The sequence below is a fragment of the Pseudonaja textilis genome, chromosome 10, assembly GCF_049901715.1.
Source record: "Pseudonaja textilis isolate UNSWEBS1 chromosome 10, rPseTex1.2, whole genome shotgun sequence".
In the NCBI taxonomy this organism is placed as follows: Eukaryota; Metazoa; Chordata; class Lepidosauria; order Squamata; family Elapidae; genus Pseudonaja; species Pseudonaja textilis.
Window position 1 is genome coordinate 17,933,043 of NC_141999.1, and position 27,702 is coordinate 17,960,744.

Consider the following 27,702-nt stretch of genomic DNA (forward strand, 5'->3'; position numbering starts at 1 on the left):
CTCTTTTCAAGGATGTTGCCTTGTTGGTTAGGGCCATAAGTCAGGACGAGATGCCTCTGAGATAAAGGCCTCGCCCTGGCTCAGCAAAGATGCCAGAAGAAGATCTTAGGAAATCTAGGACGGGAAGAAACCAAAGGTGCTTCTTCAAAAGGCAACTGGAGTTCTCTTTGTTTTTTGTTTTTCCTTGAAGAAGGAGTTTCGTTTCTTCAGTTCTGAAGAAGCTTCTTGGATGAGAAGCGAAATACCTTCTTCAAGGAAAAAGAAAAGTCCAGCTGCCTTTTGAAAAAGCATCTTTGGGACAACCATGACCTGGATGACTGAGAATATCTATATACAGAGAAAGGGGGAGAGAAGAAGAGGAACAAGTCAACAACAGTGAGTTATCAGTGAGTTAGCCTCTCCTCTTGCCCAGGATTGCCACACTTCCTAGAAGAAAGATAACCTAGATGGGTGGGAAAATCTATTCAAATATTTACACTGTGCAGAAGGTCCATTATGTGCCCCCTGCACTTTGAAAAGTGGGGAAAAGAGAAAAGGAAGCTGGGACAGAGAAAGGCCGATTATTCTTTGGTCAGGCCACAGACACCATATTTTTTCCCAGTGGCACTGAGCATTCATGTGCAGCTTCAGAATGGCCATTCTGGGGAATTCTGGGAGATGAAGTCCCTGCATCTTCAAATTGCCAAGGTTGAGAAACCCTGGTCTAGAACAAGGACGGGAAATCTTCACAACTCAATGCCCAACTGAAGATCCAGATTAAATCCTGGATATTGCAAATTTCAGCCAAATCCGTAATTGCAGATTTCTACCAACACCCCAGGGAGAAGCCATCTTGTAAAATTAGCTGGGGCATCTTGCAGCCATCCAGTTCTGAGATTCACAGTCCTCCTGAGCCACCTCTGATCACAATACAGGAAGCAAATTCTCGCAGTATGAGTCAGGAAACATACACATAATTAAACTAATGCGAGAACAGAAGTAATACAGGTTTAAATGAAATTGAACCCCACCGTGGAAAATCTTGCCCCTGTCTGTTCTCATGTATGAAGTATCCTCACCTGTTTAACATCATTTCCTCCCTGAGGGGAAAAAGAAAAGCTAAATAAGGTCCCCAGCTCAAACAATAAGGAGGAGGGGGGAATCACTACTCATTTATTTTTATTTATTGGAGACATTTATATGACTGCCAATTCACACATAGGTAACTCCAGTCATTCAATCCAACTATAAGCCTTTCATGTCTAAGTTATTTTCTGCTTTTATTCTATTCTACTCTTTTTTATTTCACTTTTAAAGTTTATTTTAATTTTATTCTGCATATTACTATTTTAATTTATTTTTATTCCACTTTGGCAAGGGTTTTTTTTCCACAAAAAAGGCAAGCAGATTTGTGCAGCAGCTTCCAATTGCTTCAGTGGTAGAGATGCCTATAGATAACGTCCAAACCAAATCAGATTAAAAGAGTTGGAAGGGACCTTGTAGGTCATCTAGTTCAACCCCTCTCCGCCCGAGCAGGAGACCCTACACCATTTCTTACAGATGGCAGTCCAGTCTCTTCTTGAAAGCTTCCATTGATGAAGCTCCCACAACTTCTGAAGGCAAGCATGGGTTGATTGTTCTCACTGTCAGAAAATGTCTCCTTATTTCCAAGTTGAATCTCTCCTTGTTCAGCTTCCATCCATTATTCCTTGTCTGGCCTTCGGGTGTTTTGGAAAACAGCTTGACCCCTTCCTCTCTGTGGCAGCCCCTCAAAGATTGGAAGACTGCTATCAAGTCTCCCCTGTCCTTTTCACTAGCGTAGCCATTCCCAGTTTCTGCAACCATTTGTCGTAAACAGTAAGAACAGATTACAAATAAAGCCCAGTTTTGCAACACAAAGACTGGGGCCCTTTGATGTCAAATTATAAAATGCAGCATCTTGGAAAGGATAATTAACTATCCCTAGGGTTGGATTTTTAGGGGATACGCAACGATCTCACCTTGTCATTCTCTGTGCAAATCTGAATTGCATTGGGAATCAGCTTAGCGGTTTTTTCCTTCTTGATGCATATCACCTCCTTGAGCTGGATGGAGATCTATCATGGAAGATGACACAGAGGTCAGTGGCCAGGAGGTCAGTGCTAAAAGCAACCAAGAGTCCTGGATGGAGCATTTACCGTGGTCTCCCATCGAAAGATGTTGCTGTAGAAACAGATCCAATTCTCCGATAGATAAAGCCGTCCTTGAAGGAGGATGTCACGCTGCAATGCACAGGAGTAATCTAAGGAGAGAGGAGATATGAGGGGGGGCATGGAAAGGAGGACATAGAAACTATAAGGTTTTTTTAAAAATTGATTTTCTATTAAATATATTTCTTAGTGCTTTATAAACATCATGTTGTCTGGGTATTCAATTTGCTTAACAATACAAATTACAATCTCCACCATTTTTTCCACCACTGGTAAAATAAATTCCGTGTTTGATAATATTCTACGTCTTCTTTCTGCTTAATTTTCAATGTCAATCTATCCATTTCTGCCCAATCTAGTATCTTCTTAACTATTTCTTCATCTCGCGGTATATCTTCATTTTTCCAGTATTGTGCAAAAATAATCCTCGCTGCTATTAAGCCATTAAATACATACTTTTCAAGTTTTTCTGATATTATACCTAATAAAAACAATTCAGGTTTATAATCTATACATTTCCCAATCATCTTTTCTAATCACATTTATCTTTGTCCAAAATTATTTTGCTTTGACACACATCCACCACATATGATGAAACATGCCTATTTTTTATTACATTTCCAACATTTGCTGGACATATTTTTAAACATTTTAGCTAATCTAGCAGGTGGTAGATGCCACCTATGAAATATTTTATATAGGTTTTCTTTATAAGAAATCAACATTGTTAATCTATCATTCCTTTCCCATAAGTTTTGCCATTTCTCTAGTTCTATATTATAGCTAAAAAATTTCCATTGTACCATTGTGTCTTTTATTTGTTCATTTTCCATTTTCAAATTCAGTAAGAAGTTATATACCTTCTTAATTAGTTTTTCATCATTTTGTCACATGAAAAAAACAACAAAAAACTACAAGATAAAATGGGAAGTTATCCTTGCAGCCTGGGGGCTGGATGCCTAGAGATAGAATAGAATAGAATAGAATAGAATAGAATAGAATAGAATAGAATAGAATAGAATAGAATAGAATAGAACAGAATACCTTTATTGTCATTGCATTCTACCAAATACAATGAAATTTGAAAGCTATTCCAGCACAGTGCCCCAAACACCACATCACAATCACACTACAGAGTATTTAAAAATTAAACATAGATAAATTAGATACTCGTCTAAGTTCCGATACTTTTATTTCAGATACAGGTCATCCTCAATTTATGACCGCAGCTGAGCCCAAAATTAGGGTTGTACGTCCTGCCCAGTCATTAAGAGGATCATAGCACGACTATGCCCAACTTTTACGACCTCTTTTGCATGGTCATAAAGAGGATAGGGCAGTCGTTAAGCAATTGGTGCAATTCTTAAGTGAACACATTGTCCACCGTGGACAATGTGGGGAAACATTGTAAATTGTAGTCACATGATGGCAAGACCTTGCAATTGGTCGTAAATGTGAACTGTTTTTGGCCAAAATGCTTACGTGACCCGGGGGGTTAGGGTGGGGACTAGCCATTGGAACTTCAGATCTAGATCATTAAGTATCTTTCTGTCATGTCTGAATGGTTGCTAAGCGACTGCTTGCAAGTTGAGGCCTACTCATACATTGGCTATGCTCACACCTTAATCTAGCTGAGACCAATTTTTATGTCCCACCCTCTGAACTACAAACTAAACCAACACACAGCATACTATGCCACCAAAACACTATCCTAGGCAAAGCTAAAACCAACTATGTTTTTTGGAACTGCAGCGGTGGACTTTGTAACTGAGAGCCAGAGATAGACAGCAATCCAAAAGAGAGAGAGAGAGAGAGAAAGGGGGGGGGGTTTGAACATGGCTGTGACAACAACAATTACAAACCACCAGCACTTTTTTTAAAAAAAACAGAGGCATGCAAAACATGTCTAAACGTGATAACTCCAGTTCTCCCCCTCATAATTCCGCCCCCGGAATGTTATTTGAAGACTATCATAAACCTCTGAAGTGGCAAGCATTCCAGGGTTGAAAATTATCCACAGGACTTGCTGCTGATATCCAGCCCCCAAACTGAAAGAAAGAAGAAGAAAAACACTTTCCGCCCCCCTTGCAGTTTCATTATTTCTCACACATTCTGAAGTTGTTCTCGATTGTTCTCCCAATGATTTCTTCCACCATCTTTATGCAGTCACCAATGGGTGATGATGACCAATTGTGTCTTCAAGTCGGTGTTAACTCTTAGCGACCGCAGAGGTAGATTTTCTCCTGGATGATCTCCTCCTCACCAGGTCTTTCAGGTCTTCCAAGGATGCAGCCATCGCTACTCGAACTGAGTCCTTACACCTTGCTAATAACTGTCCTCTTTCCAAGCATTAGAGTCTTCTCCAGGTCTTCACACAATGTGTCCAAAGTAGAATAATTTAAGCCTGATCATTTCAAGTAAGAACACTGGATTTGCTTTGTTCGAAGGTCCATTTGTGTTCTTGGCTATCTGTGGTATTCTCAGGAATCTTATCCAAGTCCAAAGTTGGAGTCTCCAACCCCAAAGTGTCCATCTCTTTCTCCCCTGCTTCTTCAAAGTCCAACTTAGCCTTCCACTGAAGTCACACAGAATACCATAGCCTATTCTGACTATTATAAAGTCTCTAATAAATAAGTGGTTCTATTTGCCCAGTTCACCCACTCTTTTAAAAAAAAAAATATTGGATTTTTCTTTTTTACATATCTCAATCACATACTAAACAGTACTATGACATTTTTATAGTTACATTTCCTGTCCTATACAATCTATACATTCTATTCCTATACCTTCTACATCTATTGTATATACTTTCATTTCTTATTTCTATTGTCTATTCAATCATACCATTTCTGCCATATTGCATAATATTCAGAATTTTCTTTTCCTTTCAATTCTATAGTCAATTTAGCCATTTCTGTGCACTCAATTTTTTTTTTATTACTAAGTCTTCGGATGGTATGCAATCTTTCTTCCAACACTGTGCATAGGCAATCCTTGCTGCTGTTAATACACGTAACACCAAATACTTTATCCTTCTATTGTATTTCCTTTTAATTATCCCCTAGAAGAAATAATTCCGGAGCAAAATCTATTTGACTTCCAGTTAATTCCTGTAACCATTTTTGTATTTTCTTCCAATATTTTTTCGCTTCAGGGCATAACCACCATGTATGATAGATATGATTTTGTCTGCATTTCCAGCAATCACCCACTCTGTTACTTAGATCCAAGCACAGCATTCCCAACCCCCATCTCCTCCAGTGGCCTCACCTACAAGAAGACGCTCAGCTTCAGGCAGCCCTTTGAAGATCCTGCGGAAGTCTTCGTTGCGTTGCTTGTAGGTGGGACTCAGCATCTGCCAATGCATAAACAGAGGCCTTTAGGATGATCTGGTCTTCTTACCTTCAGCTCAACCAGCCTTTCCAGCCTGGCTCACACTCCAGATGATTTTGGCAATGAACGACACAATCACATCTGCTGGGCTAGATCCTTTCTGCACAAAACGCCCGATGCAGAGGAGAAGATCTGTAGTCACTTCTACCACTTTATAAGGAAGTAGGTTCTAGGAATGGAATTTGCTAGCCAGGTCTGACAGCAATGTTTTCACCAAGAAGATAAGGAGTTGCAAAAGAATGAGATTGTGTCTGTTATTTTTTTTTAAAAAACTTTGGTTTTGGGTTTTACAGATTAGATAGATCTGTTGTTATAAAAACGGCTAATTTATACTATTATGTAAAAGTAAAAAAGTTGAGGTTAGATGTTAATGTCTTATTCTACTGTACCAAAGGAGTCAATGCCTTTTTTTTCTTTTTCCTCTTGCTTTTCCCCTACTATCCATCTCCCTTTTTCTTCTCAAATTTCCCTACTATTTACTTTTGTATTCTTTTTGTATTTTATATTACAGAATAGTAAAAATTGTATAATAAAAGAAAAGACTGCCCACAGCGCTTGCTAATGGAAATCTGAAAATAGCTTTCTTGCACTGTATTATTTTTTTCTAGATTCACACAACACTCTGGTTACTGAACTAACCTACTTTCTGGATTCTGTACACTATGCTGAACCTGAAATGAGCCAAGCAGGTCGAATTCATAACATAGGCCAAACCACAAAACCAAAACAAAACCCTTGTGCTAATGTTATCTCTTTAGTTGGGTCTTTTTATATGGTGGTGTGAACTCAACAGCTGATTATCTGTTGCTAAGTGGAACAGGGGCTGATTATCTCAAGGAGAGAGAGAAAAAAAGAGGTACTGAACAAAATCAAGGGCGTGAATTGTGAACTGGGTAGCTGCCTTAATCCCTTATTACTTGATAAATTTATAACTTGCGTTTAGAAGCATAAAGGTGCGTACATAGCATTCTGCTATTTTTCCCCCCACAACAAACCAGTAAAGAAGATAGGGTTGACAAGGAGAGACTGTCCCAAAGTTCTCCAGGGAGATTCTGTGGCTGAGAACTAGAATATGTTTCTCTCCATTCCTAGTCCAGCACCTTCTCTATTACTCCTCGGTGGCTCTTGAGTTGAGGCAGGGGGACTCACCCCACCAGGAGCTTCCATGGCTCAAGAACCTGGATTTGAATCTGGATCTTCTCACTCCTCACCCAGCATCCTCACCACTCTCCCACACTGGTTCTTGGTTAGCCCAAAGTCATCCAGGGCTGAGGGATGGGCTAGGACCTGGATCTCCCTGGTCACCATTCAACACTTTCACCTCTGCACTGCACCATTTCCAGTTCTATTTGCATAGAGTGTTTTTCATTTGTAACCAAATAAAATTATTTCCTTCCTCCTTCCTTTCCCCAAGCATATAAAAGTGCACCTAAAAAGAAGAGGACAGACAGATTCTCCGTGCCTCCCCAATTACCAGCCCCGTAATCATACCATGGAGCCCCATTCTAAGGCAGGAAAACTACATATTACCCATTTGTAGAATTGATGGGAAAGTGAAGGAGGAACACCAGAAGATTTATGAAGAAGAGGGGTGGAGAGAGAGGAAGGAAGGAAGGAAGGAAGGAAGGAAGGAAGGAAGGAAGGAAGGAAGGAAGGAAGGAAGGAAGGAAGGAAGGAAGGAAGGAAGGAGGGAGGGAGGGAGGGAGGGAGGGAGGGAGGGAGGAAGGAAGGAAGGAAGGAAGGAAGGATCTGTACCTCTTACTTTGTCTGGATGAAACAGCCACCAGCAGCCCGTGAGTCAAACCTAGTTTTGTCATAACGAGCAAGACCAGCCATGATCCAGAAGGCAAAGGGTTGCAGAGCACATCCTGATAGTTTTGGACAAAGAGGAGGGAACTGCTGCAGCTGGCGGGGAGGGGAAGGGAAGGATGGATGAGCCAACTATGGGAAAAGTCTGAGCGCCAGTTGCACAAGAAAGGTAGGGAACAGGATGGCTGCAGGCTCAGCCCAGGAAAGGGTTTTAAGGGTGGGAGGGAAAAAAAAAACAAAGGTGGGACAGGCCAACAGAGTGTGCAAAGTCCAAAGGACAAGAATCCAAAGAAGGGTTAAAAGTTTGGAAAAAGAAAACACCGGGGTAGAAAATTTTGGCTCCCGAAAGGACCTTTGAAGATACCTTTGCAGGTAGAAGAAGATTCGGGGCTTTTTTTTTTTTTGCAGAGGCAGGGAATCCTGTTGGCAGAGAGGGGTGGGAAGGAAAACTGGGCAGAAACTGGCGATCATCAGAAAAGAGAAAGGGGGCTGGAAAGTTTTTTTTTCCTGCAGCCCTGAAAGGAACAACTGGAGCCCCCCCCCCTCCAAGGAGAGCTCCAGTTACGCTGCCCGGCCATTGGCTGAGGGCGCCTGGGTGTTACTTACAGGAAACAAAGGAGGGGTGGGGAGATGGGTGTCAGGCTGCACTTAACTATTTCCTGCCCACAGACGGAAGTTTTGCCCGGCCAAAGAAAACAGCAGAAAACATAATCTATAATCTTGACCGAGAGCCCTGTCTTTCAAAAAAAAAAAGATCCAGGGGAATAGAAGGGAGGCTGCCATTAACCGGGGATGTATGGGAAAGGAGTCCTGAACATGCCTGGAATGCCAACGGCTGCATTCACACAACTTAACTGGATTCCTGAATGAAACCACCGTCTCTGTTCAATGCACCGAGCCATAAATTGAGGGGGCAGCCGGCTGTGCCACAAATGCTAAACTACTAAAACTTGGCATGCCGTGTGAACACAGCCGGTGTGGAATTAGATGCCTATAAACTGTAGTCCCAGAAACAGATGTGAGGATTGATCTCTGCTCCAAATCAAACCAGCAATGGTTTGTTTACTCTTCTGCCTGCTTATATGCCATATAAAGAAGAGCTGCTGGAATTAGGTGTGTCTAATTTGATGAAAATTAGAAAATTTCATGATCAGGGGTGACATGATAGCAGTCTTCCAATATCTCAGGGGCTGCCCCAAAGAAGAGGGAGTCAAGCTATTCTCCAAAGCACCTGAAGGCAGGACAAGAACCAATGGGTGGAAGCCAATCAAGGAGAGAAGCAACTTAGAACTAAGGAGAAATTTCCTGACAGTTAGAACAATTAATCAGTGGAACAACTTGCCTCCAGAGATTGTGAATGCTCCAACACTGGAAATTTTTAAGAAGAGACAGGACAACCATTTATCTGAAGTGGTGTAGGGTTTCCTGCCTATGCCAGGGGTTGGGCTAGAAGACCTCTAAGGTCCCTTTCAACTCTGTTATTCTATTCTATAATCTGCGTTTTTCACCTGCCATTCAAGAACCTTCCTAGGACATCTAAAGCCAAGTAGAGTACTGTATTGTGAAGAACCAAACCAGGGTCACAAAAAATAAAAATAAAAAATAGAATCATAGAATTTTGAAGTCGGCAGGGACCACAGGGATTATCCAATCCAACTCAACCTTTTGCAATGTGCTGGAAAACCAATTCAACTTTCTCTCTCTTCCTCTCTCTCTCTCTAGTTGCTGGGTGGACGTCACCATGGTGGGCATGGCCTTGTCAGCCTCCTGCACCATGGCGGTGGAGGAGGTATTTTCACCCTCCCCAGGCTCCTGAGGCTTTCCTCGAGCCTCCAGGAGGGGTGCAAAATGGCCTCCCCGGGCTCCGGAGGCTGTGTGGAGGAAGCCCTTTTTTTGCCCTCCCCAGGCTCCAGAGGCTCTCTGAAGGCCAGAAACAGGCCCATTTCCGGCCTTCCGGGAGGCCCATTTTTCACCCTCCACAAGCCTTTGTGCAGGCCCTGCACTTACCTGGGATCCAAAATAGGCCATGGGGAGACTCCTGGGAAGGGCGGGATGGGGTGGGCATGGCCAACCAGTTGTTGCAACTACCAGTTCAGCGAACCAGATATAAAATTAACATCCGGTTCACGCAAACCGGTGCAAACCGGTACCAGCCCACCCCCTGATCCTCTCCCACTGTGCCCTTCTCACACATTTGTTATACAGATAACACAAGCAACGGGGAGAAAGTCATATGTGTTTTCTTACTGTGCTTGAAAAGGAGACTATAAAGGATATAGCCAGCCGACATAAATATTACAGACAGTTCTCAAAGTGCAGTCACAACAAGCCTGTAATTCTAGTTATTGCAGTGTTAAGTTGAGGCACCACACACCTGGTCTTGATTTTACAACCATGTTTACAATGGCCATAAGGTGAGTCACGACAGTTGTGAAGTGAATCAAAAGGTCATTAAGTGAACAAGCTAATCCAGAATATCCAATGGCTATTTTATATGTACAAGGAGTCCTTAGTGACCACGATTGGGACTGGCAAACAAGTCCTTAAGCAAAGCCGTCAGTAAATGAAACCACAACTGTGCTTATATAGGTAGTCCTCAACTTACAATCATAATTGAGCCCAAAATTTCCAATGCTGAGCGAGGCCTTTGTAAAGTGAGTTTTGCCCCAATTCACGACCTTTCCTGCCACCGTTGTTAAGTGAATCACTGCAGTTGTTAAATTAGTCATGCAGTTGTTAAGTGAATCTGGCTTCCCCATTGACTTTGGTCGTCAGAAGATCACAAAAGGGGATCACATGACACCCAGGACACTACAACCATCAAATTTTTCAACTTTCAAATTCCAAACATTAAGGGGTACTGACATGCCTTGGGGATTGTAAAGATATTTTGAATATTTTAATATAATTTAGACGTGCTTGGTAAGTAAACTACATGAACATCGTAACTTTAACATTTTGTTTGTTTCATTTTGGGGATGCTACAACAGTCCTAAGTGTGAAAAAAAGGTCATAAGTCACTATTTTCAATGCCATTGTAACTTTGAACAGTCACTAAATGAACTGCTGTAAATTGAGGACTACCTATAATCTTTTTTCAGTGTTCCTTGGTTTTACAGACCTACGAAGATTTATCAGTGCAACGATCATTCACAAAATTGCTGTCTTGTCACCATTGTGACTACAAACAGTCACCAGACAGACAAAACCAATCTCTTCTTCTCCCCTTCAACTCAATCAGATTGGTGTCAACTCATAAAATATTTCTATGGTCTTTTTGGAGTTGCCAACAGAAAGGGAGGGGGGAGCAGTGCAGCCACTTGCAAACCGAAAGTGCATTCCATAAATGTTTTCAAAGATAGTAACTAGTTTCTGCCCCCGCAAAATTCAAACTAGAAAGCATGATTGATGAATCTTGGCTATGGATTTGTCCCATTGGAGAATATGAATTATGATACACCCAGGGGTTGGAGGGAAAACCAGGGTCAAGGGTGATGATGAATTATGTGTCTCAGGGCTGACTACACCCAGGCAGTGTCAGTATGTTAATTCCCAATAAATCCTTTTTAAGTTTTGGAAGTTTGGCTCGAGAATCATGATTTAAATGGGGGTAACTGCTGGAATCCTGACAATTGGTTTATTTAAATGTTCTTTGACTGTTTTCGTTTTCCACAAAACAAAACTCTATCAGGCAACACCTTCTTGTCATTTAAAATAAATAATCTGAAAGTTGCCTTTGGGGATCCTTTGATCAGATGCCAGGATGAATTTCCAAAATAAATATCTAAGTACTGACTTCACAAACAAACCCAAGCTACAAATGGCAGGGCAGCCTTTCAGTAGCACACAGCAACAGTTCTTCAAAGCTAGTCTTCCAATCCCAAATGCAATTAAATATGGTCTGTTTCCGTTCTAAACTGAACACAAAGATAACTTTATATAGTCATCACTGCCAACAGCAGGAGAAGAATTTCTAAATCTCCTTTTGCACTTTGGGTTTCAGCAAATGTCAAAAGTACTGAAGTTAAAGTTGGGGAATTGGCGGTGTTGCCAAACAATTCACCTAGGATTTCCACTAAATCTTAGTGGGAATCTAGTAAGGAAACAAATTCCTTTTTTTCCTGTTTTATCTTGCAAAGGGAAGAAAATGTCCCTTGAAATGCAAAGTTGTATTTCTTTCAGACAGCTGTGTGTGATAAGCAGCAACGAATTCAGTTTCTGGGTAAACATGCAAAGAAAATATATCCAGTGATTCAAGTAAAACGAATTCTATTAAAATCTACAGATAAAGCAACTATATTTTCTTAGGAAAAAAATTAAAGGTCAAACCTGAAAGTGAGGCAAATCTGATTTTTAGAAAACTTCATAATTTTGCTTTATCCAAAAAATAATCAAGAGCAAAACCGAGAAAATGAATAATTAAATTAAAGAAATCTAAAGGTCAGCTTCCTGAAATAAAGGACTGCCCTTTATAATAAAGGCCATATGGTCACAGTTATCTATAGGGCTCCCGTGGAAAGATCTTTAAGTTAAAAACTCACATGGCTTTGGGGATATTGCAAAGCAATATATCTCTTCAGTGAATTCTCATCCTTCTGCTTGTAAGGAAATATTTTATGCTTCTAACAGCTTTTATACTTAACCCTCTGACAGAAAAACAATATTAAACAGCCAACTTGATGAAGTGCTGAAGGTATATAGAAACTATATAGAAACTAGGAGACAATAAACGTGAAGCTGGGTGATTTTGGGCCACACCATCACATTCAGCAAAGCCCACCTCACAGGGTTGTTGTGGGGAAAATAGGAAGAGGAAGGAGTATTACATATAGACTGCTTTGAGTTATACATAAAAATGGCAGGATTAAAAAAAATCACCGTCATCATCTACTTACACTGTACCAGCTCTGCATTTTCTGGAAAAAAAAGAGAAAAGAAAAGAAAAGTTAGAATTAAAAGTCTGTAGAGATTCTCAGTCATCCATGGTTGTCCCAAAGTTGTTTTTTCAGGAGGCACCTGGACTTTCTTGTTTTTTTTTCCCTTTGAAGACGTTTCACTTCTCATCCAAGAAGCTTCTTCAGCTCTGACTGGATGGTGGGGAATATTCCTTGCAGACATTGGACATTTGCATCCTTGAATTGTTGAAGCACTTGGAAGTTTAACTCGGTCTCACGGTCACCTTTTAGCTATATACCTTTTAGCTTTCTTTGAGTTATACAATTTGGGATGAACACCCTTCGAATGGTGTAGGAGTAGGAATGGATTTCCAGAGGAAAAACTGCAGACTACAGAAACCAGGAGCACTACTCAGATGACCCTGAGGACACTGATAAACCTCCAAGTGCTTCAACGACCCTCTAAGGATGCATATGACCAGCTGTCTTCAAGGACTATAAATCCTCCCATTCCCCACCATCCAGTCAGAGCTGAAGAAGCTTCTTGGATGAGAAGTGAAACATCTTCAAAAGAAAAAACAAGGAAGTCCAATTGCCTCCTAAAAAAGCACCTTTGGGATGAAAGCTGGAATTCTTCACAGGAAGGACACATGTCCAGAGTTGTTTTGAAACCTGACTGATTGGCGCAAAATGGCTTAAACAAAGTAGTGAATTTATTAATTTGGGCATTTCAGACAATATCTTGAAGGGGACAATAATTGACCAGAATGGGTACATCACCTGCCCTAACTCAGTCTCTAAACAGTGCCTCAACTCTTCAGGCTCTCGGCCTGTGTGTGTGTAAGTGACAGGGGGAGGGAGGGAGGGGCAGCACCCCATATAAGAGAGAGGGGGAAATGCTCTCAGCCTTTCAGGATTCTTTTTATTATAGCCTATATTACTACAAGAGACCGCCAGTATTTATCTATTTTTGGAAGAAGTGCTGAAAGTACTGGCAGAACCTCTTCTATCACCTGGCTTGTCTCAAAGGGCTGCCAGGGGGTGAGAAATGCATAACTTTTTAAGTTTATAGTTATTTTTTTTTCTATGTTGTTTTATGTATCCGTTATTTTGTACGCCACTCAGAGGCGCTCCCTTCCTCTTTGAAGGAGATGGGGAGTTTAGAAATATGAAATATAAATGAATTAATGAACAAATGAACGAACGAACAAACGAATGAATGAATGAATAAGAACCACATCAGGAATGAATGAATGAATAAGAACCACACCTAAGCAGGTCAATGGTGAGATCTCGAAAAAGGCACTGTTTTACCTGCCGCCGGGTCTTCCCCCAACCGTACCTTGTTGTTGCGGATAAAGCTGCGCCCACTGAGTGTGTAGTTGATGGGGTTGCCTTGAGGGGTGGCTGTCGGAGGCCCCCGCTCGGCAGGGTTATCGGTGCCCTTTTCCACCATGGCCTCCGAAGGTGGCTCTGGAGCCAGTCGGGCAGGCAGCTGCAAGAAGCGCTTTCTCAAGGACGGAGAGCTGCTGGGAGTCGTGCGGGGAGAGATGGTGCCACTGTCGGGAGAAACGCCGAGAAGGAACATGATGAGCGGAGACCCACTTGAAAAGGCTAGATCCTGCCAAATGCTGTGCGTTTTGCCCCAACTCAAACTTTGGCTTCTATGTCAAGCTGTGTCTGTAATGGGGTGGTGTGAGTGACCTTGGAGAGAGGAGGAAGAGCTGCAGATTTGATCATAGTCATGCAAAAGATGAGTCAGTTCGCAGAAGAAGGAAAGTTGCGGGAAGTATTTCAGAAAGGATCTTTTCCTAGAAGGAAAGGAAGGGAGAAAAACTTCCAGTCTTGCAAGATTCTGTTAAGGTAACCTTGCAGGAGCGAGCGAGCTAGGATTCATTGTTCTGATTCTTGTCTGGACCAGCTGAAAGAGCCGACATCGATCAAGATATGCCTTGCAAACTGACGGGTCGTCCAGTTTGAGGCGCTTCTTCCATCCAGCAGCCTTTTCTGCATCAGATGAGCTGCATTCAGCCTACACCTATTTCCTGCATTAGTAGTTTGGCTTTGTTTGGTTCACCATGCTGACCCCGCCCCTCCCAAAGCCCTAGCCAACATAATATTTTGTGGGAATGCAATCATAGGGATACAGGATCTTGTACAGTCCCAGCATTTCAATAGCTACATCCAAGCCTCTTCACAGATTTTTCTTCTTCTTCTTCTGATGCTAATATCCTGCCTTCTACCTAAGATGCTCAGGGCTGCTTCTGTGAGGTGTTTCTCAATCTTGGTAGCATGAACATGACTTCAACTCCCAGAGATCCCCAGCCAGCATCCTGTTTGTCTCCACTATCCCACCCATAACAACCCAGCGAGGTAGGCTGAGTGGCGAAAAGAAACCTGGATCACAAACATCAGTGAATCTTCTGAACTTAAGACCCCCTACAGCATAACTGAAGGCAGGGAAGCAAATTAGAGAGAAATGCTCACTGCTGGTAGAGCAGGAGCAGTATTAATCTAACTAAATTAGAAGTAATATTACTTTCATTCCTGGACTGATAGCTGATTGTTAAGTATTAAAAATAATAATAACTTAACCTTTGCCCAGAAAATTCCAGGAAAGGATGCCTGTATATTTATCCCACAGTAGTCACAAGGGGACATATTAAAAAAAAAAAGATACAGGAAGTTCTCAACTTATGACTGGTCACTTAACAATCTTTCAGAGTTACAACAGACTTCCCTTACAACCCAGTTCTGAAGTTCTTATGGCCACCATCCTGGTTACATGAGTCCCTTTCAGGCACTCAGCAAGTGGCCTCTATTTACAGTCATTTGCAACATCCCACAGTTACCTGACCAGGATATTAGGACCTGTTTTTTTGTTTGTTGGTTATTAAGCGATCGTTATGGCCCAGTTTGGCCAAAAACTGGAATTTACTTTCTTGTTTTGTTTTTGGGCCCATGATGAACTATTGATTTGCTTAACAACCACTGCAAAAAAAAGGTCGTGAAATCGGTTATGTGGATGACCCACTGTATGTCTATCGTAACTTATGACCGCAATGGGCAGGCTCCGTTGATCAAAACTCAAGGACTACCTGTATTCCGCAAACTGTAAACTTGAGTTCATTTGAGGATCTAAACCAGGGGTGTCAAATTCGATTTCATTGAGGGCCATATCTGAGTTGTGTTTGACCTCAGGTGGGTGTGGCCAGATCAACATCACTCATATAGGGAGCACCTGTGGTGGCCTGGGGGGATCCACTGTCATCCTGGGATCCATTTTCGGCTGCAACGGCCTCCTCCAGCACTTTGCCAGCAAAAACAGAGCCCATGTGCCCCTCCCGAGCTCTGTTTTCGCTGGCAGAAGCACCGTGGACCGGTGCTTCGCTGTTTCCAGGGCAGCCACGTGGGCCAGATCTAAGCACCTCACAGGCTGGATCCGGCCTGAGGGACCTTGAGTTTGACACCCCCGATATAAACACTTTTGGGTGCAAATCTCCACAGCTTGATCCGTGTGTCATCCTCGCTGTTCAACAAGGTATGGAACCTGGCCACTGCTAACCAGGTTCTCCCAGTAATGCCTGGCTGAAGCCAAATCGGTTTTGTTTCAGCCTGACAGTTGCATTGCCAGTTCTGGAAAAACTGCGATTGGACAAACCTGGAAACGTCACTGGTTTCTTCCCCTCATATTCTCCCTTCTGTGGGACTCTTTAAATACACAGAAATTCCCTTGGGGGCCTGAGTAAAGCTAAGCCAAATAATGACATCAGTAGGATGATCCGCTTCCCATCCAAGGAATTATTCTGGGTACAGAGGAATGCAAACAGGAAAGTGCTTTCTCAAGGGGTGAAATGGGATCCAAATCCCAAGCCTGGGTCATCTTAGGAGACAGCCAAGATTCACAGAGACTAAGATGGGAAGCGAGCAGCTGGTGAAAGTGATCCTTGTTTGTTTGTTTATATCCCACCTTATTTTTTTTATAAGTAACTCAAGTTAGCAAACATACCTAATACTCCTTCCGCCTACTATTTTTCCCCACAACCACCACCACATGCGATGGGAGTGGACTGAGAGAGGTTGGCGCTGTCACCCAGGCAGCTTTCATACCTAAAGCGGGACTAGAATTCACAGACTCCCGGTTTCTAGCCAAAATCCTTAACCACTGCTCCAAACTGGATGTGTCTTTTGTGGTGTCTCCTGCACACTCTAAAAAAAACCCCTGGCCTATATCAAAATACTAGCTCAGTACCTGTGCTTTGCTACGAAACTATGTGGTCGGGCTTAGTGTTTGAGGAGGAAAATAAGGGGGGTGGGATTCTGCCTCTGCCTACCAGCATCCATCGGTATTCATCTGGCCAGCATCCTGTCAGTGTATGTGAGAGTTGAGGTCTGTTTCAAAACTGAAACAGTATTTGCTGTGTGAATGAGGAGACAACAAAGAGCCTGGGAGTGGCTTAGCTCAACTGTTCTGTACTAAAGCTGGTTGCTGCTGTGAAACTAAAACTGGAACTGAAAGTCCTCTCCTCTGCTTGTGTTTTGCACTTGGAAGAGATTTTTTTTTTCAGGTGGGGAGGGGGAGTAGAACTCCTTAGCATCAGAGCGTGTTAATAATAATATATACGAAATATTAATGCTCTGATGGTCATTTTGAAAAATCCTTTCTTAGTGAGCACCTAGAAGCCAAGAGTACAAATTTCAAGTACGTGCCAAATTTCAAGTTTGTAGGCTTGGCAGTTCTGGAGATTTTGTGATGATGCGTGAGTGGTCTTTCGCTTTTTTATATATATATATAAAACCTGTAACATCTCCAGTCTAGGGTTTTTCTAGACGCAAGTGACGTTGACTTTCCCAAGGGGCGCCTCCAGAACATGGAAGGTTCTTGGCTGAGGGCTACCAGGATGTGAAAACTTTAACGAACAAAGGGCTACCCTTCGGGAATTGAGGCACTGCATTCCCTCCCTTCTGCTTACTGTTTACTGCTTTAATGTTAAGTTTGAATTTTTATGGTCTGGCCTGAAATTGCCTTTTTGTTTGCTTACGCTAAGCTGCCCGAAGAAGTTTTATGTTCTGGGATGGTGCATAAAAATCATAAGAAAGGAAGAGCCTGCTTTCTTGCGCCATTCAAATCTAAGTCTTTTGGCAATTTAAAAAAAAAATCCTATTTTCATGACTATAAAGCTGTTTGAACGGTTAAAAACTATGGACGTTTGTCCTACCGTCCAAATGTTGAATGCATTATGACCCTCAACACTTTTGATTCATTCTCGGAATCATAAGGAGAGTGAGCTAGAAGGTAAAAACTAATCCAAAATAATAGATATCATGTACAGGCAGTCCTTGACTTACAACCATTTGTTTTGTAATGGTGGGAAGTTGCAACAGAACGGACAAAAGTTACTTCACAACCGGTCCCCCGTCCCCCCCCAATTACAATTAATGCAACATCCTCCCGGTCACATGTTCAGAATTGTGATGCTTGCCAATCAGCCTCTATTTATGAGGGTTGCAGAGTCCTGGGTTCATGTGATCGCAACCTACCCAGCTGGCTTCCAACAAAGTCAATCACAGAAAACTGGATTCACATAACAACTGCAGTAATTTGCTTAACAACTGTGGGGGAAAAAAAGGTCATAAAATTGTTAAGTGCGACTCACTTAGCAACTGCCTTGTTTTAGCAAGGGAAATTCTGGTTCCAATTGTGATCATAAATCAAGGACTACCTGTAACTGAGCCTTGTCACAAAAGGATAACCTATTAGCTGCCAATGCCCAATATCTGTTTAGTTCTTTCCAGCTGCCGTAAGCTTAATCTAAAGAGAACAGTGATGGGATTCAAATTTTACTACCGGTTCTTTGGGGGTAGCTTGGTGGGCATGGCAGGGGAAGGATGTAAAATCCCCATTCCCTCCCCAGTCCTGGGGGATGGATACTATAAAATACCATTCCCTCCCCACCCCACTGACCTGCTTTCCAGCTCCGTTCTCCTGTGCAGGGCAACCAAGGAAGACCCAGCCAATCAGCTGGGACTTAGGAGGCAGAGAATAGATGGGGGCAGGGCCAGTCAGAGGTGGCATTTGCCGATTCTCCAAACTGCTCAAAATTTCTGCTACTGGTTCTCCAGAACCGGTCAGAACCTGCTGAATACCACCTCTGGAAGAGAAGCATTGTAAATCTGGCTAATTGGTAGACAGCTGTTTGCTTGCTAATGTATAAAAATAACCCTTTGATGAAACAAGCAAGAAAACTTCTGGAAGGAAGCCTCCTCTCTCTTTTATTTCTTTCTTCCCCAGCCATCAATGTGCCGAAAGGATTTTAACCTACAGTGGCCCGGCTTGATAATCATTGTTCTGGAATTCCAACACAGGTACAAGGGCAGGATTATCAATGTCTGCTAGCTTGGTATCTCATCCTTCCTCAAAACAGCCCTGCTATCTTCCCTTCTGACATGCCTGCTCTCCAAAAGAGAACTAATCTGGATTTTTTTTTTTAAATCCAAGCTTGACACCTAGGCTCAGGGGTGGGATTCTACCAGTTCGCATCTATTCGCTAGAACCGGTTGTTAACATTCTAAGCAGTTCGGAGAACCAGTTGTTAGAAGAAATTACTGGCCTAATCCTGTAAGGAAGGCAGGAAGGAAACATTCTGGTGTTGCTTATAGAAACTGCCTCTCCATTAACCCTTATTACATTCTTAGCAGGACTAGACTTCCTGTCTCAGGAACTTCTCTGGAGTTTTTTTCCCTCCTTTGCTGGTACTTTGCTTGTGTGGAGTGACCATTCAAAGTTACAATGGCACTGAAAAAAGTGACTTATGACCCTTTTTCACACTTACGACTGTTGCAGCATCCCCACAGTCATGAGAGGCCAGGCGAGGAGATGCGTGCCTCGATGTGAGTGATGTTGAGTTGGCTACACCCAACCAATAGCATGACCACCAAGCCATGTCCACCCAGTCACATGACCACCAAGACAAGCCCACCACCTAAGCCCACAGAACCGGTTGTTAAAAATTTTGAATTCCACCCCTGCCTAGGCTGGATTTCAGCTTCCATGAATCCAGGCTTGAGGTCAGGTCAGTTCAGACAACCGAGTGAGTTTAGGACTTCAAGTTTAGTACCAGGCATGATGGAAAGGGGTAGATGAAGATGGCAGCCCACTCTTTTCGGAGCCGTGCGAGGCCAGCCTTTCTCTAGGTTTTGCGAGTGTGGGAAGCGAGGACATCCCCACGTTCTCCATCATGCTCATGCACACTCCCCTCCCTTTCCCGAAACCCAATCTGGCAGGCAACTTACCGGCCACCTGAGGATCTGCCTTGCGCCCTGGTACAAACGAGAGCGAGGAAAAAAGAGAGCGGAGGAAAATGCATGAAAGCCAGATACTGGTGGAGCGAATAGCGCAAGAAAGAGAGAAAGACAGAGACGGAGCAAATGGTTGCTGCGGGCTGTCTGAGACCACCTGCTCTTCTCTTTGGCTGGGTGTACATCAGCCCCTTAGTTTAGCTCTGGCTTCCCTCCTTCCTGTCCTTCCCAGACAAATGCTTACAGCAGGTGGTTATTCTACACTGAACAGCTGCTTTAGAATATGGCGGGGTGGGGGGGAGAGAATGGCACACAAACGAGTGTTTTGAAGGATCATCGCTCCTCCTATGGCACTTCTGCTTTTTCAAGGGACATCAGTTTGGCCAAGCCCATCTCTATGGGCTGCTCCCCAAGAATCTGCTGGGGTCTTAGGGTCCCAATGCCTGGATCAGAAAAACCAGCAAGTTTCTATTGCAGGGAAGGGCAGAGAAGGGAAGGGAAGAGAGAGGAAGGAAGAGGAATCCAAGCTTTGGTTCCTGAAAGGCGTATCCTGCAAGCCTCTTTCACTGCATCACTCGATTCCATGAATGGCATTTCTTCTGCTCCTGGTGCCTCCAATCCAAGCCGTAACAGCTACCACTAAACCCAACGAGACTGGGCCAGCTGAATGAAGATGGCACTGCCCACTGCTCCTAATTTCCTCAGGCCGCCCTGGCAAGCCTCTCCACCACCCATTCCACAGATGGCCTTCAACAACTTTGGACTGGAGATGGAAACAATAAACCTCTTCCCAAGCAGCCTTATTATGGTTTTGGTTATTGGGATGACTATTAAATACACAAATGCACAACTATTAAATACACAAATGCACAACGAGGGGAAATCACAGCTACCAGTTCTTTGGCTGGTACAATCAGGATCGGAAGAGCTTTTAAGAACTGGGAAATAGCTTTCAAAGCCTTGGAGGATGAATATAAAAGACTCGAAAAAGAACTGCAGAAAACGCCACAGAAAAAAGACGTTAAATTGAAACTGGATATAACTAAACATAAAATGGATTTAATAGAGAAGAACTGGGAAATAATAATATTGAGAAAATCTGTGTGTTGACAAAATTTCCATCCGTCCATCACAAAAAACCATACCGCTTGGATCTACACATAATGCATACTGCGTCAATGTATCATGACATCATAAGTTCTTGGGAAAACCTCAATGTATTATGACTTAGGGTGTCATAATGTACTGACGTAATATGCATTACGTGCAGATCCAAGCAGTGTGTGGCCTTTTGTAATTGAGGGATGGAAATTTTCTCAACGCACAGACTTTCTCATATCATCATCATTATTTCCTTCTTCCAGTTCTTAGAACCTCTTGTGATCCTGATTGCTAAAAACCACAGGCATGGTTTCCCACCAAAAAATAAAGACTAAAATATATACTATGTAAACACTAAAAACAAATAAAGCTAAATGCTGCTATTAAAAGACAAAGATCTCCCAAAACTTTCCACTGAGAGGCGAGATTTTTCTTCCTTTATAGAGTTGTATCCCATATACTAACTGTGTTCCCCACTTTAGCTGGCTTAATTCCTTATTAAAAGAAATGGCATCATCCATTACATTGTCTTCATAATAACAAGTTAACCTGGTTGAAAAAAAATTGGAATTTGCTCAATATTTTTATAGAAACCTGAATCTGCTAGTCAGAGAGCAATCTTCTGCCAAGCTACCAAACTGGCGTGCAGAAAGCTTTTTTAAAAAAAATTGTATCATTTTACATATTTCTTCCCCAGCCATTAATGTAGTTTTGCCCTTTAAACATGATACTTCTAAATATCTGGAGCCTGCTAGATGGCTAGCAGAGAGTTAAATGAATGTATTCTTTTGTATGCTTTTTCTGACATTTGTTCTTTTCTTTTCTTTTTTTAAATTATTAATCATTTTAATTTGGTTGTTTTCAATAATTTTTACATATCTCATTTTATTATGTACAGCATCCAGCCACTACATGAGATGGCAGCTATACAAATGTGACAAATAAATAAACAAATAAGCTCCTCCCAGAGTAATTACTTAAATAAACATTTTTCACCTGTTTTTATTTTGCTTTCATCTAGTACTGGTGCATATCTTATTTCACTATGCTGTTTTTATTTCTTGTTTAGATGCGCTTATGCTGTTTGCTTCTGGAACAATGTTTTGGCTACCATAAACGGCTTTGTGTTTTGCTATAGCGAGAAACGGCATAGAAGTTATTCATATGTTTTCTGCTTATCTGTAGAGATTATTGCGATTCCAATGTATAATATAAAAGTAAACATGATTTATGTTTACCTTATGCTTCTATATTGGCTTAGATAAGTGAGCAGTAATTGTTATTCAGTTACACACCCTTCCTGCTTGCCTATGCCTTCTGCAGCTCCCAAGTCTGGCATAATTATTGCATGTCCTGGTCAGCCCACCATCCAAGTGGGTGTTGAAATCTGAAAAATGCTTGGAAATCACAAGGGTTATAATCACTAGATATGTCTCAGGTGAATCAGACCAAGGAACTTTTGTTGTTAGTTGCAAAGTCATGTCCAACTCATCGCGACCCCAAGGACAACGTTCCTCCAGGCCTTCCTGCTCTGGAGTCCATTTAAGGTCATATCGACTGCTCCGGTGACTCCGTCCAGCCACCTCCTTCTCTGTCGTCCCCTTCTTCTTTTGCCCTCAATCATTCCCAGCGCAAGGCTCTTCTCCAGGGAGTCCTTCCTGCTCATGAGGTGGCCAAAGTCTTTGAGTTTCCTCTTCAGGATCTGGCCTTCTAAAGAGCAGTCAGGGTTGGTCTCCTCTAGGACTGACCCATTGGATCACCTTGCAGTCCAAGGGACTCGCTGGAGTCTTATCCAGCACCAGAATTCAAAGGCTTCAATTCTTTGCCGCCAAAATAGTAGTGGGATTCAGCCAGTTCACACCAGTTCTGGAGAACTGGCTATTAACTTTCTGAGCAATTTGGTGAACTGGTTGTTGGAAGAAATCATTAGGGCAGAGAACCGGTTGTTAAATTATTTGAATCCCACTACTGCGCCAAAACATTTCAGCTTCCTCAGCGATCAACCAATCCCAGTGCTTTTAAAGTAGCTTCATGGATTAGAGTCACATCTATGGAAGGAGATCCTGAAGATAGTGATGACCACACATTATTAAGGATGTGGTTTTTTTTTTTTAAAGAAGGCATTATAAGAAACTCTGTAGGGTCTCTGCAAGTTGGAGAACTATGTAGTAAGATGTGAAATGTCTTTCAATCTAAGTGTAATCTCTGGGAGAGACATTACTTTACACTTAGGTTGAAAGGCATTTCACATCTTACTACACTTAGCTTCACATTTTATATTGATAGGGAATGAGCTACCAATGACAGGTGTATTTGTTACTTAAATTTATATGCTGCTAATCTCAGTATCCAAGTGATTCTGGGAGATGGTGAATCAGAATTCAGATTTCTTACTTTCTCTTTCTTCCTTCTTTCTCTTTCATTTCTTTCTTCTCCTTCCTTCCTTCCCAGTTTGGAGCCTCAAACTAACCACATGGCCAAAGTTGGAATAACTTGCAAATAAGTTGTTCAACCCTCTAAATAAATAAAATTCAAGCTCCTTGAATTTGGTATGGGCGCAAATGGAACGGCTAGGTCTGGGGAAGGGTGCTGTGTAAACAATGCCACCAAATACCAAATTCTGGGATCCATTACGTAGGTGCCAGTCAATCAATCACACCAGTTAACCCAACAGCTGGTCTTCCTGGTCCTCTAAAGCTATTCTGGGAGAGAAGGCGGGCATTCTGCCCAATTATTTCCACCCCACAGACATTTGAGGTAACCTTATGCTTGATCATCTTGTGGCTGTGAAACCTTTGCTGGAACATCTCCACCCTTCTACTTACTAAGGTAGCTGCTAATTGCAACCACCCCAACCTCAGCCCAAATATGGAAAAGGAGGAACATGCAACCAATTTTTTTTTTTAAAAATACAGACCGTCCTCAGCTTACAACAATTCAAAGTTACAACGGCACCAAAAAAAAGTGACTTACGACCATTTTCCACACTTAAGACCACTGCAGCATCCCCACAGTCACGTGATCAAAAATCAGATGCTTGGCAACGGACTCATATCTATGACGGTCGCAATGTCATCTTTTGTGACCTTCCATCCAGCAGAGTCAATGGGGGAAGCCAGTCTCACTTAAGAACCGTTTTGCTAACTTAACTGCAATTATTCACTTCACAACTGTGGTGAGACAGGTCGTAAAAGGGAGCAAAATTCACTTAATAACTGTCTCGCTTGGCAGCATACCTTTTGGGCTCAACTGCGGTCGTTTAAGAGGACTCCCTGTCGCTGGGTCTTATTGCACATAAAAGATACCAGGCCACGATAGTTGCATTTTTTTTTTAAAGCCCTACCAACTCCTGACAATTTCTCCTCCCACATCACCTGTTATGCCAAAGACAGCCTCTAAGATTTGTAATTGAGCAAGATTTGCTAGATCGCAGGTACCTGAGAAGGTGAGCTTGTTTCATGCCGGATGCTGATGCAACATCTGAATGTGGAAAAACATAAAGAGCTTCTGAATTCTTTCCAAGATCTTTTCCAGCCCTGGCTCCTGAAGGCATTTGTATTTTCGTTGTGACAAAACACACCAAGAGTGGGCAGGGGTATGTGCATATACACATGCACCTGCCCTCCAGGAGGTATCAAGGAATATGGATATAAGATTGGGGGTAATACAGGTGTGGCCTCTATTAGCATGTGCTTTTGTGGGAGGATCTGGTAAATGCAAGTCCACAACCATTGTCCTCAAGGCGACTTCTGTTCTCCACTGTTGTGCCTGAGCCTGTGTGTACACTGAGAGCCCAGGATGAGTTGCCTCTGAGCCACGTGGCCAGGGAGGAGGAAGATGAAGACCTTATGAAAGAAGTCACGAGCAACATTCAGAGCTGCCTGCCTCCTTGCATAGGGATAGCAATAGCACTTATATACCGCTTTACAGTGCTTTGCAGCCCTCTCTAAGCGATTTACAGAGTCAGCCTATTGCCCCCAACAACCTGGCTCCTCATTTTACCCACCTCGGAAGGAAGGCTGAAGTCAACCTTGACATGGTCAGAATCTAACTAACTAACTAACTAACTAACTTACTTACTTAACTTACCTCCCTCCCTCCCTCCCTCCTCAATAGCACTTAGACTTATATACCACTTTACACTCCCTCTCGAATTGGTTTACAGAGTCAGCCTCTTGCCCCCAACAATTTTGGGTCCTCATTTTACCCACCTCGGAAGGATGGAAGGCTGAGTCAACCATGAGCCCGGTGAGATTCGAACTGCCAAATTGCAGGCAGCCGGGAGTCAGCAGAAGGAGCCTGCAGTACTGCACTCTAACCACTGCGCCACCACGGCTCTTCTGCAGTGGGAATCTCTTTTTTTCTGTAGCCTCTAGTCAGATCTGGATCGTTGATAATTGCTGGGAATGGGATGCCATGCCAGTTTAATTAAACCATTATTATTATTCCCACACTTCCCCTTTCTCTTGCCATACTAAACTTGACCCTGTCTGTTCTGGTTGTTGAAGCATTACCCTTCTGACCATTGACCTGCAGACAGACAGACTGACAAAGAGTCCCGTGCCTTCAAGACTTCCTTTTTAAGCTTCTATAAGACTGCAGAGAAAATTCCTCGGCCAATAGAAAAGATTGCAAAATTTGTCACAGAAACAGACTACCACTGGAACTGGGAGGGGAAGGAAGAAGGAACTGACCTAGTCTCCTTCTTCCCATAATCCCTGAAGTCATAATTGTCTGTGATGGCAGCATGATAAAAGGCTGCTGTCCTTCACTTCCTGAGGCTGACCTTTGTGCAACATTGCCCTGACCGCGGAGTTATTGAAACATTCCCCCCACCCCACCCCAAGTCCACAGAAGTGACTCAGAGATAAGGGGGCTACATCTACAGGTAGTTCTCTGCGTCCATGAGGATCAGGAATTCCGTCGCTAACCAGAGTGGTTACTAAGTGAGATGATCTTTTTTTTTGCTCAGGCGCCATAGGGGTCAGGTGAATCAGGGGGTCACTGAGTGAATTCCACTTTCCCCATTGACTTCGTTGGAAGCTCTCTGGGAAGGTCGCAAATGTCAGCGTTCCAATGAAACTCCCCGTTCTCGTTCAACTCTCAGAAACAAAGTTCATCCAAGCTAAGAATATATTAAGGAATTCATATTGGCACATCCGGGAAAACCCAAATCTGAGAATTCGGAGTTTTCCCTTCCCAAATGAAATTCGAAATCCAGCCCCCGCACCCACTAGTCCATCACACGATCCAATCAAACATCATCCCAACTGGAGACCTTCCTCCAGACACTCCTCTCCAGGTGCAGGGTAACTTTTCCTTGTGAGAAGAATGTTGTTGGGTCTAATCTCCCACCTCTCTAAGAAATCCCCCCCTCCCAAATTCCCAGGCACTGAATGTGGCAGCCTCGAAGCTTCTAAGTAAAATATAGCTTCCAAGGCTGACAGCAAATGGCACTTATATGACCCAAGGACTCTGCAACCATCGTAAATACACACAGGTTGCTATGCGTCTGAATTCTGATCACGTGACCATGGGAACACTGCAAGGGTTGGAAGTCTGAGGACCAGTTGTAAATCACTTTTTTGCAATTGCTAAATGAATGGTTGAGAACTAGCTGCACCTCAAACACATTTATCAACATCTAGCTGCATCACCAAGACAAAATTCATACTTATTCAAGTTACTGAAGCTATTTTAGGGGTTTCAGCTTGGAACTCCAGGAATTAGCACTCCAGCAAAATCTTCTTTTAAGTTTTAGTAAAGGCTGGTTTGTCCAATGGACCAACAATGATATTTTTTTGTAAAAGGATTGTCTTCGTAGCTTGCATCTAGTGGGTGTTTAAGCCTACAAATAGGCCTTTAGAGATCCCAAAATTACCCAGAATGCAATTGAAGGGAATTATCTTTTTCAGTAATATGAGAAGGGAACCTCAGGGATGAATTCCATATTGATCCTTAATTCATTTTTGTGGGGAGAAGAAAATAATGGCCCCACATAATAGTTTCTTTTTCTTAACACAACATTTCTAAAGGGTTGTTACCTGGATTTCAATAACCTTGTTTTCTGAGGACTTTGAAAATTTGAATTGATTTATACCTAGATTAACTGAAGACAAACTTGCCATAAGGCCAAAGATACCAACGCAACTTTGTGTATTCACACAACATGCATTGCCTAGTTGTTAATAAATCCACGTGGGGAATTTCAGAATACAATGACCAAAATAAGCTAAAATTAATTAAAAAATTAAAAATTAATCCATTAACCAAATAGCCTGGGCTTTCACAACATAAGGTAAAGGTTCCCCTTGTACCTATGTGCTAGTTGTTTACAGCTCTAGGGGGCAGTGCTCATCTCCGTTACAAAGCCGAAGAGCCAGCGCTGTCCGAAGACGTCTCCACGCTGTTACCTTCCCACCAAAGTAGTTCCTATTTTTCTACATGCTTTCAAATTGCTAGGTTGGCAGAAGCTGGGACAAGTAATGGGAGCTCACCCCATTATGCGGCGCTAGGGATTCCAACTGCCGATGACCTTTCCGATTGACAAGCTCAGCCTCTTAGCCACTGCATCCCTTTACACAACATGCCAAACCACAAAATAATTAAGCAAGATCGAAACAAAAAGAAGAAAAAACCCTAGCATTTTTATACCTACTCTATGCAGCTACAGCTGCTAAGTTTCTAACTGACATCCTTAAATGGCTGTGTGAATCTAATTAGTCACTTTCTGGCATCCCCATGGTCCTATGACCTATATATGTTCCAGATCACGACTGGCCTGCAAAGTTTTGAATAAGGATCTCAAAACTACACTGTTTTTAAAAAATGAAGATATTTGTGGCACCTTAAAGATTCCCCAAAAGTACATCACAATGTTTTGTTTATCCTCCCATACTGCCTTTTAGGGCTTTGGAAGTCATCTTCCTCTCCCACATATATAACAGAAGGACATTAGAAGCCCGGGAAAGTAAACTCAAACGCTTCTGGAAAGTCTCTCTACTGTGCAATGTTATGTTCAACTTCTTCAGCTGCTA

The 27,702-nt window shown here is 42.5% G+C and overlaps 1 protein-coding gene across 9 annotated transcripts in view; it reads right to left on the minus strand.

The window, feature by feature from the left end:
- The window catches only part of GRAMD1A (GRAM domain containing 1A), a 56,605-nt gene that overhangs the window by 26,657 nt on the left and 2,246 nt on the right, over positions 1-27,702 (minus strand). For 2 of the 9 annotated variants that reach the window (XM_087939933.1, XM_087939932.1), the window contains exons 1-6: positions 19,559-19,647; positions 13,608-13,824; positions 12,266-12,286; positions 5,439-5,523; positions 2,157-2,260; positions 1,980-2,075 (exon numbers count right to left, since the gene is read on the minus strand). In XM_087939933.1, coding sequence (XP_087796059.1) covers positions 1,980-2,075; positions 2,157-2,260; positions 5,439-5,523; positions 12,266-12,286; positions 13,608-13,824; positions 19,559-19,632 — 597 coding nt within the window. In that variant the 5' untranslated portion in view covers positions 19,633-19,647. Of the gene's footprint in view, positions 1-1,979; positions 2,076-2,156; positions 2,261-5,438; positions 5,524-7,316; positions 7,936-12,265; positions 12,287-13,607; positions 13,825-19,558; positions 19,648-27,702 lie in introns of those variants that run through there. The other 7 variants (XM_026718857.2, XM_026718856.2, XM_087939937.1 and 4 more) reach the window with 6 other exon arrangements.